Source organism: Alosa sapidissima, chromosome 18 (assembly GCF_018492685.1).
Source record: "Alosa sapidissima isolate fAloSap1 chromosome 18, fAloSap1.pri, whole genome shotgun sequence".
NCBI classification, from domain to species: Eukaryota; Metazoa; Chordata; class Actinopteri; order Clupeiformes; family Clupeidae; genus Alosa; species Alosa sapidissima.
This window is the reverse complement of record NC_055974.1, coordinates 19,077,665-19,092,697: the sequence shown is the minus strand read 5'-3', so window position 1 is coordinate 19,092,697 and position 15,033 is coordinate 19,077,665. Positions and strand designations below refer to the sequence as shown.

Genomic DNA, 15,033 nt, shown 5'->3' with positions numbered 1-15,033 from the left:
GAAAGAAAGAAAGAAAGCCTTTGAAATGTAGCCTATCTTATGCTTCCAGAAAGAGGCATATTGAACTAATGTTTAGGCTACATGTTTTTTGCATGGGTAGGCTATATTGTTGTTTGGTGATTTAGCCTACTCCTTTACTACACCCTCTTCTGAGCAAACAAGGCATATAGGTTTATCATGTAGGGTAATTGCTCTTTCTTACATTAAATAACTTTAATTTATCCTCTCTACTTGTCCCTGTAGTCATGGCTTCCTCATCACTAATTTCGGGCTCATCATTTTCAGTGGTCGACTGGTTGATCTGCTGCTCAGTCTCTCCTGGCCTCTTCTCCATCCTTCCTGACGCTTGTGTCTACTGTAGGGCCGGCTTGGCTATCCGTATCTGAGAAAACTTTTTGGAAAAGATGGGCTATATGGACGCAACCAACTCTTTTTGGGAGGGGAGAACTCCCTCACGTAGGCTACAACCCATGCAGAGGCATTGCATTGGTGTCATGCACAGAATGCGGAACGTGTCCTACTTTAAGAAAAGATAGACTAACGTGACAAATGTCAATATTTGTTTCCTCGACCGGCCCAAAAGTGAAGCGGCCCACCAGGAATTCTCCCGATTACCCACCCCGGGCCTGATTCACTCTTCTTGGACTGAAGACAACTCCTGCGATGCTATGGATAAATAGCCTTTCACAGGCCGCTAGGGCAGGTAGCCGATGTACAGAAACATTTCTTGCAAATACGGCCACGGGTGTATGACGTTATATTCACCACTACCCTGTTCACCGAGTTCACCACTATCGTCGGGGTGGTCGTCCAGTAGGTGCTCGCGCTTCCATGGCGGTTTCAGTTGTGCGTCCTCCTGCTAGCAACAAACAAGAGCTGAAATAGAGCGCGGAGCGTGCGTACTGTAATATAATCTAGGAGCAGCGATTCGCCAAACCTCCCTTATTGCAGTCACACATTTTTTCTAATTGTATGTTTTAGTAACGAGTAACGAAGATGCTTAGTGGAAATATAACGGAGTAAAAGTATACATTTTATCTAGGAAATGTAGTGGAGTAAAAGTGGAAGTTGACATAAATTTAAATAGCGAAGTAAAGTAGTATTTGTACTCCGTTACATTACAACACTGGTAAAGGTGCAAAACATTGGCATTGAGCATATTACAAACTTGCCTTTTTTGTACCCATTTGGTATCAATCATTAATTTCCCTTTATATACAATTTGTGCTGTGCCAATATTTGAGGTCATGGGATGTGGTGAACATGAGAATGAATGTGGAAGTAGCTTATTGTATGATCATTTAGTGTTCAAAGTGCTAATGTTGTATCATAGATAGATATTAGGCTATATATTGGAATAATATTATATTGCTATGTATATATTTATGAATGTACAACATAGCCACTTTGTACACTAAATTATCATACATTCTATTCCCACATATATTTTCAGGTCCCTACTAGCTACCCCACATGCCATTTTATGAAAATGACCATAAAATGCAATCACACCTTGTTTTATCTTTAATATCTTCATGTTTAGACCTTAAATATTACCACAACATTAATAAAGTAGTGTATTAGCAGGCAAATACTGATTGATGCCATGTAGGTACAACAACAATTGTTATCATGTCCTCATTATTACCCATTTAGCACTTTTATATTCCAAGCTGAAATTTGCTCTCACATATGAAATATTACCTTGGTAAAGGAATTGGTTTCATTGCAGAAGTCTGCCTCTGCTGGCGTGTCATTTACTGACAGATATTTTGAGAACAACATAGTAACGAAACAACATAGCAACCATAAAGAAATCTATTGACTCCTCCGTCAGTACAAGACAGGGGAGAGGTTACTGTCAGTGAAGTCAAGTGTTGATTGAGGGACAATTCAGGTAAACACTGACAACAGTGGCATCGTGACGTTGCTGACAACTTACCCAAAAGCCCCTGAAGTAAAAAGAGAAGTTGCATGGCTGCTGTGTGTCTTACAGTGATGATCTGATGGCAAGAAAAAGATGTTAACTTTTATCTTTTCTTTTGATACTATCATGATACAGAACATGAAAGAGAAGAGGAGTGCATGGGCTGTGCAAGAAGAAGACTATACAGAAAATGGTTCTTAACTGGTTCTTCAAAGGGCTCTATGGTTCCAAGTATCACCTTCTAAAGAACCATTGTGTGTAGTGGTTCTACATGTTTGTCATGGTTTGTAAGGTATATCATAGTTCTTGATAGAATGCTAACCCATATCTAGGCCTATATCTCCGTATTATTATTACCCATAATTGCCAAACTTTGTTTATTTTTGTTTATTTAAGACTAGTAATTTATAAAAATAGTGGAAATAGGGCAGTCGTGGCCTACTGGTTAGCGCTTCGGACTTGTAACCGGAGGGTTGCCAGTTCGAACCCCGACCAGTAGGCACGGCTGAAGTGCCCTTGAGCAAGGCACCTAACCCCTCACTGCTCCCCGATTATTTGTATAACAACAATATTAGAAACAAGATGTTTCAGTGCAAGATTAATGACTAGATCAATACAATACTATACCATTAAATCATCTTTCTTTCAACTTCCTTGCTATTCATCAGAGCAATCATCTTGGAACTTCTTTTCTTCTTTTTACTTTATTAATTAAATCTTACTTTCAATGATCATAATAAGGTCTAATTATTTTAAATGTCTTTGGCGCATACGCCTTGCTATCACACTTATTATAATGGCAGGTAGAGTCAGAAACAATGTTGTCAAACATTGGAATGTTGTCAACAGTGATCTATCTTTAGATAACATCAGCTCCACGCCTCCACATTCAGGTCCGCCTGACCACATTCAAACTCACAAACTGCATGACAGAAACAATGAACACTGCCTCCTGGCTGCACAATCAACCCAAAGGCTTTTTCACTGTGGCCACTGTGCACAATATTCAAACTCATCGGACATTAAGCTTTTTACATGTATACACCCACAAAAAATATCCCATATTTTATTAATTGTAACAATACGTATGTTGTTTATATGTTGAAATGTCCTTGTGGTTTGGTCTATATCAAACTAAAAGAATTGAATCTCTGAAACTGAATCTCTGAACATACAGTAAGACTGTAATATGTACGCATTGAACTATGCTATGGCTCGACATCATGCACAGCTCGAGCTCTCCTGGATATAGCGTGTGACGTCATCCACTCCAAAATCGCAAGGCTTCAAACTCAACACACTGACGCCTTTTTTGTGATCTCTGGCGACTTCACATAACACTGGATTCCACACTCACAAATTTTTACCAGTAGGTTGACTGCCCTACAAGGAAAAACAAGACAATAGACCTCATGTATGCAAACGTGAGGGATGCATACAGTGCAAACCCCCTCCCCCCACTGGGAAAGTCAGACCACAACCTCATTCATCTCCAGCCAATGTACAAGCCCAAAGTACAGAGGCTACCAGTTGCCACACGCACCTTCAGGAAGTGGAAACCCGCTTCGATTCTGCTCTGCGAGACTGCTTCGAGTGTACTAACTGGAGTGTGTTACAGAATGGAGAGGACTTAGAGGAGGTCACACAGTGCACAACTGACTACCTGAACGCTGCTTTCCCAACAACAAGCCTTGGATAACCAGCAATGTCAAGACCCTGCTTAATAGGAAAAAGATGGCGTTCAGAGAGGGGGACATGGCAGAGCTGAGGCGCGTGCAAGGGGAACTCAAATTCAAGCTTAAGGAAGCTAAGGAGGATTACAGAAAGAAGGTGGAACAGAAACGGCAGGAAAACAACTTGAAGGAGACATGGGACTGCATGAAGGTTATCACTGGCCTGAAGAAGAACAGCAGCTCTGTGGTGGGGGACCTGGACAGCTGCTGAACTGGGGGAGCCACTGAAGCACATCTTCAATTTGAGCCTACGCCTTGGACAAGTTCAAACACTGTGGAAGACATCATGTCTTACCCCTGTCCCTAAGAAGCCACACCCTAGTGAGCTTAATGACTACAGACCTGTCGCTCTTACATCACATGTGATGAAGACAATGGAGCGATTGGTCTTACTGTAGGTATGCTCAGACCCCAGGTACGCCATGCACTAGACCCGTTACAGTTTGCATACCAGGAGAAAGTGGGCGTGGACGATGCCATCACTTATCTTCTACACAGGACACATTCCCACCTAGACAAGGGGAAAAGTGCTGTGAGAATCATGTTCTTTGATTTCTCAAGTGCTTTTAACACCATCAAGCCCCTCAGACTGGGAGACAAGCTCTTGCAGATGGGTGTGGACGCTCACCTGGTAACCTGGATTACAGATTACCTGACCAAGCGACCACAGTTCATCAGACTGAAGAACTGTCTCTCTGACACTGTGATCTGCAGCACCGGAGCGCCACAGGGAACTGTGCTATCTCCAGTCCTGTTCACCCTGTACACATCTGACTTCTGCTACAACACCGAGTCATGCCACATGCAGAAGTTTTCTGATGATACTGCAATTGTGGGGTGTATCAGGAACGGGCAGGAGGAGGAGTACAGGAGCCTGGTGGAGGACTTTGTGCAATGGTACAAACTCAATCATCTTCAACTTAACACTTCAAAGACCAAGGAGATGGTGGTGGATTTCCGCAGGTCTAAGCCCACTCTGCTACCAGTCCACATTGATGGGGTCAATGTGGAGGTGGTTAGCACCTACAAGTATCTGGGTCTCCACCTGGACCATAAACTGGACTGGTCAGCCAACACTGATGCACTCTACAAGAAAGGGCAGAGCAGACTGTACTTCCTGAGGAGGCTGCGGTCCTTCAATGTGTGCAGTAAGCTCCTCAGGATGTTCTACCAGTCTGTTGTTGCCAGCGTCCTCTTCTATGCAGTAGTATGTTGGGGAGGAAGCACAAGGAAGAAGGATACGGGGCGACTTGACAGGCTGGTAAGGAAAGCTGGCTCTGTAGTGGGAGCTGAACTGGAGTGCATCACTTCACTATCTGACAAAAGGACCCTGAACAAACTGATCAACATCTTGGACAATGAGTGTCACCCACTCCACAGCACTATTGTTAAGCAGAAGAGCCTGATCAGCTGGAGACTTCGCTCACTGCCTTGCACGACTGACAGACTGAGAAAGTCATTTGTCCCCAGGGCCATTGAATTGTTCAATGCCTCACTTAAGGGAAGAGGAGAGATAGACTTCTCTGCATAGTCTGTCTGCCTCTTCACCCCCTCCATGTTTGGTACTGTCTGTCCACTAGCCACTTTTACCACTGTCTATATGCCTCACTGTTTGCGTGCTATATTAGCACATTAGCACATATGCATAACCCCCCCCCCCCCCCCTCCATGCCACAGCCGAACTGTGGCCACACTTATACATTTTCTTAAATAGGTAAATATATACAGTAGATATATAGACTTTACTTTACTTTATTTCTGCATTGTTGCACTGTTGGACTTACTCACTTGCACTATCACCATGACCACTATCACCATTGCACTACCACCATGACACTCATTCACACAGAGCACCTTAGAGCACCTTACCATACCTTACTATGCACAGAGAATCACAGGCTCAGTCCCTGCCTCAGTCATTGCAAGCGCCTCTGATTGATTAATCACCACTATGTGGATACTGTTTTTAGAATTGATTTAGATTAAGTGTTAGTGGATTCCATCCACTATAATTATACTAACTATCTTGAAATCTCCTGGCTTCTTCTTCTTATAACCTTTTCTTTTTACCTTTTCAAGAATGAATGCGACTCTAACCGTTTGACATACAGACATGTTGAAATAACCATTCTGAAGGTCTGGAGTGGGGCAAGAGAGTTATTATTTCAGATTTTTAAAAAAGTTTATACTTTTTGAGAAATAAGGGATTAAAAATGTTAAAAACCTCATTTTCCCCCCATAAACTTCAAAGGCTGTGATGTCATAATGGCCTAAAGGCAGCTGCGCTTGTTAAGCTCCCAGAGTAGTTCCCGGGCTAATTAGAACACTGGCACAGGTGTCACCTGTGAATTCAACTGTCTCAGCTTCTAATGCATACAATCTGGTGCTCCCTAAATCTACACATCCTGTTTAAGTGTTTACCGTGTGTCAAAATAAAAGTCACAGCCATATCTCATTCTTTGAGCATTATATCTCCAGAACGGTTTGACGCATATGCTTCAAATTTGGTACAAGTGTTTGTATGGACTCAAAGATGAAGTGAGTTGATGTTGGAGGTCAAAGGTCAACTCAATGAACACTCTGAGTGTGATATCTCAAGAATGCCTTGACATACATGCCTGAAATTTGGTATGAGTGTTTGTATGGACTCAAAGATGAAGTGAATTGATGTTGGAGGTCAAAGGTCAAATGTCAAAGTCAAAAACACCTTGAGTGTTATATCTCAAGAACGCCTTGACACACAAGGTATTTTGGTATGAGGGTTTGTATGAACTCAAAGATTAAGTGATTTAATGTTTTTTTTTTTTTTTCAAGGAATTTCCCCACCAACATTAAGCCAGCAGATTTCCATCCACTATTGTAATTCCTCTGGCATTACATTCTAGTTTGTATTTTTGTAATTTGTATTTTAGTATATTTTTATATATTGTATTTAAGTTTGGTTAGTATAATTTGTATTTTAGTATATTTAGCATATTCTTTATCTTCTACTGTCCTTTTTGCTTAGTTGTGTTTTTATATTATATACTTTAATTACTCTTTCTGCTGTTAAAGATTGTGTTTGTGTTGTCTGTATGCTGCTGAGACCCTGAATTTCCCCTGGGGATCAATAAAGTATCTATCTATCTACAGGTTAATCATGGCTGAGCAGCATCACTTGTGTTTTGGGGCATAGCAAATGTCTCCCTCTCTCTAATGACTAATGAGCTACCGGTAATTATCTAATGATGATGTCTAACCTGACAAAAATCACATGAATAGTGTGGCTCTTCTCTTTGTCCATTTTGATTCTGATGATGACACATTGGTGTTGAAACATTAGTCATTTTTGTTGGCACTAGTAAAGACTGCAAGTTTAATCCTGTCTGTTTTCTTTGTTATAGTGGAAGCATATTATTGATAAAATGTTTGTCTCCTTTGCCTATGCACAGCAAAATATATTTTGATCAAGCTATATTGATACAATGCCTACACAGGATTTGCATATGCGAGTGGCGAGGTAAGTGGTATAACAGACACTTTTATCTAAAGTGACAGGGACTCACAATGTTTTGGAAGTATGAAAATGATACAGAGAAGTAACTTTCTAGATTACACCACCCACCTCACCGCAAGGCGACCACAATTGTGAGTGATGCAAGTCACCCCGCTCACAATTTGTTTGATCTACTGCCCTCTGGGAAGAGGTACAGAAGTCTGCGCTCCCGCACCACCAGACTCACCAACAGCTTCATACACCAGGCTGTTAGGATGCTGAACTCTCTCCCCCCTCTCCCCCCTCAGCTACATAACATCCTGGACTTTGGACCCACAATGGCTGCCTTGCACTACTCCACATGTACACTTGCACACTTTGCAACTTGTTGTTGTTGTCCTGGTGTCCTGAAAACACAACACACTTCTGCTGCTCTTACATAACTTGCACCACTATGCCACTTACTTACTTAAGTCAAACAGAACTACCTCAGCCATTTATTGGCCTGACTTTGCACTATTATATATTGACTGTCTATGCACAATTGCACAATTTCAACCCAATTTTGCTGCTCTTATTTCTTCATTGTATGTGCCTTCTTATTTACTTTTTATTGTTTACTTGAATGTTATGTTTGTCTGTGGACTTAAATTGGTAGAATATGTCTTGCCTCCACCGTGGGATGGTGAGAAACGTAATTTCGATGTCTTTGTATGTCTTGGCATGTGAAGCAATTGACAATAAAGCAGACTTTGACTTTGATTATTTGTATGATTCAGTATTTGTATGTAATATTCATTTATTGAGTTATTTTATTTGTTTCTTTCTTTTTCTTTGGAGGGATGTCCGAGACAGAAGTTTTTTATTCTATGAAAAGTAGACTATTGGTGAACTCTCTGTGTCAGATCAGCATTGAATAACATCAGCCAGGGGCGGAGCTTGAGGGGGTGCGGGGGTGCGGATTACGTTCCTCAAATGGAGAACACATCAATCCCATGGTATTTTTTGCCCTAAAATGCATGAAACATGCAAGTTCAAAATCCCGCCGGTAGCCACGTTACATCTCCGTTTCATATTTGCCTAGGCTAGCCTACAATAAATTGAACGAACTCAACTAACAACATATCTACTGATTCATTGAGACTACAGAATACAGACTACAGAATACAGTACAACAAACTTTCTGTCTTTCTGAAGTTTATGTGTAGGCTACAGTAGCCTAATTGCATAATGTCTTGACAATAGTTTTTCTTACCGGCTTGCTGTTTAAACTGACTGCGCCGCTCTGAACTTTCCTGCCAGGTTTATGACGTAAGATGGTTTATGACCGCAGGTTTATGACCACAGGTTTATGACCGCATCTCGGCTCTGGCGTTTCCTAAACTCATCGTGTGGGAAATCAGATTATCTGTCAATATTAGGCTTTGAAAGTAAGGGATATTTTCTCAGTAATAGTAGGCTACATTTTGTAAAATTTATAGAGAAACCGAGGGGAAGTTAAATTAGAAATTAGAATCGTTGGAAATTGAAAACACATAGGCTACAAAAAAATATTCGGGGCTTTTGAAAAGAGATTCGGGGCTTGAGCCCCCGAAACCACCCCCTCGCTCCACCAATGCAACCACCCAGCAGTAACATCTGCATTCAGTGAGATTTGCACCGCCCTAATTTTATTTTTGACTCTTCCCGTCACCGTTGCAACCTCTGAGCGCTGATTCTCCAAGTTAAAGATCATTAAAAACCATCATAGAGAGTGAGAGAGCAAAGAAAATGGACATACACAGAGCATCGTGGACGAGTTCGCGGAGCGCAAGGCTCGTCGTATGCCCTTCAAATAGTGCTGCATATTATTGTTGTTTTATTATTAGGGGTTATGTAGCCTAATGTTTTTGTTGTTGTTCTCTTGGTTACACTTCATGTACGTTGGATGGACTTCAAAATTACATAGTTGCTCTCCGTGGCGCTGACGCTTGTAAGACCCGCTTTTACAGGCATGTGTAGCCTATGTTGTAAAATTATGTTATGAGTTTAATAAAGGGCGCGGTCATGTGCCCCGCCCCCGGCCCGGCTCTGACTTATTCCGCCACTGACATCAGCTATAGTTTTCTGCTTCAACAATAAGACACACTCAAATTAAGATTATTTGACTTTACATTCACATCTTTTCAATCATACTTATGTTCATACACAGTATAGCATAATACTTTCAAGACAATGTTATTTTGCCAATCAGTAACATAAACACATTTTAAGCCTATTAAGTCTTTAAAGTTATTACACCCAAATGTACTGTATGCTGTTTGTCATTCTATCTGTTGACAAACAATTGTGACGAGTTTGTGAGAGTGGAGATCAGATACTGTTGAAAAACTATCTGTAGGTGGTGCAGGTCGGTCACACATTCTTCCTCTTTACGTACCTTCAGGAATGATCCATGGCAACAGCAGATATGGCCAATATGATCAAAATGTCTCAAACGACCCTTCACTTCTTCACATATCAAACATTCCCAATTCCACTGATGTCCATAGATTACAAGACTATTTCCTGCTTTGTCATGAACTAAAGGTTGCGACTACACTGTGAATGTGGTTTGACAACCGATGGAGCGATAAACCTGCTTGGCAACCTTAGTTCCTCATCGTTTGCTTAGCATACAGCCGATTATGTTGTTGAATGTGCTCTCGAAGTATTAAATTAAGGCTCATACTTCAAAACTTTGTGTATTTGTGACGTGTTAGATTCTGTTTCTGTCAGGAAAGGCACAGATGCACAACACATAGCATATAGATTATTTGTTTTCTCTGCATCCCAAAGATATTTGGTGTCTAGAATCTGCTCTCATAACATGAACAGTGAGTGTGTGTTTGCATGAGAGAGAAAGAAAGAGATGGAAAGAAGGGATGTTTTCTGTTTGGTCAATATTTATGCTCCAAATGATAATGATCCAACTTTTTTTGATACTGTTTATAATATGATTAGAAATTATGATATTCCTGTCATTCAAGCTGGAGACTATAATATTGCCCTCCAACCTTCTAAAGACAGGGCTGGAGAGGGCAGGGACTGTTATGGACAGAAAAGACATGCTCTTACATCTATGATGTCTGCAATGGATCTTTTTGATGTTTGGAGATTAAAAAATCCAGATTTAATTAGATATACTTGGCGGCTGAATGCTTTTATTAGAATAGACCTTTTCTTGATTTCTTTCTCTCTTATAGCAAAAGCTTTTCAAGTAATAATTGTGGAAAGATTTAGATCTGATCATCATCTTATTATATTAAAATTTAAGTTTGCTGACACTGACAGGGGTAAAGGCTATTGGAAATTTAATCAATCATTGTTAGAAGATGGAAATTTCATTGTTTAAACAAAGCAATTTATCTCAGATTTTTTTCTTTTTAACACTGACTCAGCAAATCCACATATTGTATGGGATACATTCAAATGTGCTTTTCGAGGCCATGCTATAAAGTTCTCCTCATGGAAGTACAAACAAACCTGTAACAGAGAAAGAATTTTATTAAATGAGGTGCAAAACATTAAAAATCGCTTGGATGCAAATAGATCTGATTGCATTGAACAAGATCTCCAAATATTAGACGATAAAGAAAAAGAATTAGAGAGATTCTATCAGAATAAAATCAAAGGAATTATATATAGAAGTAAAGCTAAATGGATGGAACAGGGTGAAAAATGTAATAAGTATTTTCTGCAACTTCAAAATAGAAATTATCCCAGAAAGAATATATCAAAAATTTGGAAAGATGATGGAACAAATGTTATTTCAACTAATGCCATTCTGAAAACATTGATGGAGCATTATAATGGGTTTTTCAACGAAGAGGCACATCATTCATCTCATCTTTCACTGGCTGAGCATATGGAAATGTATCCCCACCCAGAACTTACCAATGCTCAACAAAAATTATGTGAAGGTCTTATTACTGAGGGAGAGTTATATGATGCCATTTGTTCCTTTCAAAATGGAAAAGCACCAGGTCTAGATGGAATACCAGTGGAGGTATACAAAATATTCTTTATTGAAATTAAAGTCCCTTTGCTGGCATGCTATAACTATTCTTTTGAGATTGGTTGTCAATCAAATACTCAGAAAGAAGGTTTAATTTCATTACTTTTGAAACATGATGACGAGGGCCAGGAAAAAGAAATTAAAAAAACTGGAGACCTCTAACACTCTTATGTTGTGTTGCACGTATTTTGGCCAAATGTTTAGCACTTAGACTAAAAAAAGTCATTCAGGACTTAATACATCCTGATCAAACTGTTTTTTTAAAAGGACACTTTATAGGCGATAACATCAGACGCCTGCTTGAAATAATGGATTATTATGATAAAGAAAATTTGCCCAGCCTGATATTCATAGCTGACTTTGAGAAGGCATTTGATACAATAAATTGGAATTTTAGATATCAATTTCTAAATGTGTATAACTTTGGTGAGAGCTTTATTAAATGGACTCGTGTTGTATCAAAATCCTTGTAGTAAAATAATAAATAATGGGCACATTTCTGATACAATTACCCTATCCAAAGGAGTGAGACAAGGCTGCCCCCTTTCAGCATATCTATTTATTCTTTCAATTGAAATGCTGGCCATTAGAATAAGAAATAATACAACTATTAAAGGATTAGAAATAAATGGCTTAGAATCAAAGTCTTCCTTTTATGCTGATGATGCTTCATTTTATATTAAACCAGATGTTCTGTCATTAAACTCTCTTATCGCAGAACTGGATTCCTTTGCTTTACTTTCGGGATTAAAACCAAATTACGACAAATGCTCTATTCTTAGAATTGGATCGCTGAAAAATTCAAATCATATTTCCTGTAAGGTACCTATAAAATGTTCAGATGGCCCTGTTAATCTTTTAGGGATATATATACTAGAAGATAAAAAGCTCCTTGTAAAGATCAATTTTGAGCTAAAATTTCAGAAAATTAATAAGATACTTCAGGCCTAGAGAGGTAAATATCTCTCAATATTTGGAAAGGTAACAGTAATTAATTCATTAATACTGTCACAATTTACATACTTATTGCAAGCCTTACCTTCACCTGATACAATGTTCATAAAAACATACGAAAAAGTATTTTTTAATTTCATCTGGAATGGTAAAACTAATAAAATAAAACGCAAATATGTGTACAATACACGTGACAATGGAGGTTTAGGACTAAAGAACCTTGCGACACTGGATACTGTATGGCCTTAAAAGGTGCTTGGATTCAACGATTATATAATAATCAACACTGGTTTTCATCTAAATTATTCATAGCTCAATTTGGCACATCAGTAGGTAAGTTATATCCATTTTTCCAGCTAGGCCAGGAATCAAAAGTAACCCTGAACCAAATTTTCCCTAATCTTTCCCTTTTTTTCAGAAACTCTTTGTCTATGTGATTTTGCTTTCAGTTCTCTACGCCAAATAACACATTAGAGATTAAACAACAGATATTGTGGCTTAATTCCAATATCTGCATAGATAAAAAACCTGTATATTAGATAGATAGATAGATACTTTATTGATCCTCAAGGGGAAATTCAAGGGTCTCAGTAGCATACAGACATAACACACAACATGCACTTACAACAGAAATGGTAAACATTAGTATAGTATAAACATATAACTAAACTCCACTGTACAATAAAGACAGTAGAAGATAACATAAGAAACTAACAAAACTAAATACTAAATACACTATATAAGTTAAATTAAGAAAGTCCAATGTGCTTGAGGGTGATCAAGCATAAGACGCTTGTAGTGACAGGGCCAGGACTGGTGAGGTGCTAAAGGGAGTGAGTGTCATGATGAAGGTGCAAACAGTAGTCCAACCATAGTCCTTAGTTGTGTGTGCCTGGCAAGGTGCTCAAGAGAGTGGGTGTCATGGTGAAGGTGCAAAAAGTAGTCCAACATTAGTCCAACAGTGCAACAGTAAGGTCTAGAGACAAATAATATAGACAAATAGGAGAGTAATGTGTAATGTAGACAAGGTAAAATAAAAAACTATTTCAGTGCAAGAACAGGTTGAGGTAACAGTGTAGCAGTAAAACAGTAGTGAAAACATTAGGCTGTGTACAATAGTAAAACAGTAGTAAAACAGTAGTAAGCAGTAGTGGGCAGTCAGTACTCAAAAAACATGGACATGGAGAGGGTGGAGAGGCAGACAGACTAAGCAGAGAAGTCTATCTCTCCTCTTCCCTTTAGTGAGGCATTGAACAGTTCAATGGCCCTAGGAACAAATGAATTCCTCAGCCTTTCAGTTGTGCATGGCAGTGAGCGAAGTCTCCAGCTGATCAAGCTCTTTTGGTTTTTGATAATGCTGTAGAGCGGATGACATTCATTGTCCAAGATGTTGATCAGTTTGTTTAGGGTCCTCTTGTCAGATATTGAAGTGATGCACTCCAGTTCAGCTCCCACTACAGAGCCAGCCTTCCTTACCAGCCTGTCAAGTCGCCCAGCATCCTTCTTCTTTGTGCTTCCTCCCCAGCATACCACTGCATAGAAGAGGGCGCTGGCCACAACAGACTGATAGAACATCCTGAGGAGCTTGCTGCACACATTGAAAGACCGCAGCCTCCTCAGGAAGTACAGCCTGCTCTGTCCTTTCTTGTAGAGTGCATCAGTGTTGGCTGACCAGTCCAGTTTATTGTCCAGGTGGAGACCCAGATACTTGTAGGTGCTTACCACCTCCACATTGACCCCATCAATGGAGACTGGTAGCAGAGCGGGCTTAGACCTTCGGAAATCCACCACCATCTCCTTGGTCTTTGAAGTGTTAAGTTGAAGGTGATTGAGTTTGCACCAATGCACAAAGTCCTCCACCAGGCTCCTGTACTCCTCCTCTTGCTCGTCCCTGATACACCCCACAATTGCAGTATCATCAGAAAACTTCTGCATGTGGCATGACTCGGTGTTGTAGCGGAAGTCAGATGTGTACAGGGTGAACAGGACTGGAGAGAGCACAGTTCCCTGTGGCGCTCCGGTGCTGCTGATCACAGTGTCAGAGAGGCAGTTCTTCAGTCTGACGAACTGTGGTCGCTCGGTCAGGTAATCTCTAATCCAGGTTACCAAGTGAGTGTCCACACCCATCTGCAAGAGCTTGTCTCCCAGTCTGAGGGGTTGGATGGTGTTAAAAGCACTTGAGAAATCAAAGAATGTGATTCTCACAGCACTTTTCCCCTTGTCTAGGTGAGAATGTGTCCTGTGTAGAAGATAAGTGATGGCATCGTCCACGCCCACTTTCTCCTGGTATGCAAACTGTAAAGGGTCTAGTGCATGGCGTACCTGGGGTCTGAGCATACCTAAGACCATCTGCTCCATTGTTTTCATCACATGTGATGTTAGAGCGACAGGCCTGAAGTCATTAAGCTCGCTGGGGTGTGGTTTCTTGGGAACGGGGGTGAGACATGATGTCTTCCACAGTGTTGGAACTTGTCCGAGACGTAGACTCCAGTTGAAGATGTGCTTCAGTGGCTCCCCCAGTTCAGCAGCACAGGCCTTGAGCAGCCTTGGACACAGTCTGTCAGGCCCTGCCTTACAAGGATGGAGTTTCCTTAAGAGATAACTTACTTGGTCCGCTGAAATGATGGGGGGGATGAGGGGAGTGGAGGATGAGGAGGAGGAGAGGTGCTTCTGTGAGGGTTGTCGTGTGGCTAGAGACTGATGGCCATTGGCTGAAGCCATTGTTGTCGCACTGCTCGTGGTCACCATGTGGGGGAGAGGTGCGATAGCCTGATCAGCAGTGATGATGGAGGGGGGGAAGAGAGGGGAGGGGGGCAGCATCTGAGGTCTGTGTGTCTGATGGCTGTTGACTGAGGTCGTTGTCACCTCTTTGTTCGTGGTAGCCATGTGGGGGAGGGGTGCAATATCC

The 15,033-nt window shown here is 40.7% G+C and overlaps 1 protein-coding gene and 1 long non-coding RNA gene across 2 annotated transcripts in view; both read right to left on the bottom strand.

Moving 5' to 3' along the window:
* LOC121689945 (mucin-3A-like) overlaps window positions 1-7,410 on the bottom strand; it is a 59,191-nt gene extending 51,781 nt beyond the window's left edge. The window contains exons 1-2 of the mRNA XM_042070202.1: window positions 7,383-7,410; window positions 1,943-2,003 (exon numbers count right to left, since the gene is read on the bottom strand). Of these exons, the coding sequence (XP_041926136.1) occupies window positions 1,943-2,003; window positions 7,383-7,394 (73 nt within the window). The 5' untranslated portion in view covers window positions 7,395-7,410. The remainder of the gene's footprint in view (window positions 1-1,942; window positions 2,004-7,382) is intronic.
* Window positions 7,411-7,968: 558 nt separating this feature from the next.
* LOC121689954 lies at window positions 7,969-8,431 on the bottom strand. Its single transcript, XR_006024940.1, has 2 exons — window positions 8,391-8,431; window positions 7,969-8,145 (listed from the first exon to the last, which is right to left on the bottom strand). It is a non-coding gene; the product is annotated as an uncharacterized LOC121689954 (long non-coding RNA).
* Window positions 8,432-15,033: the final 6,602 nt, after the last annotated feature.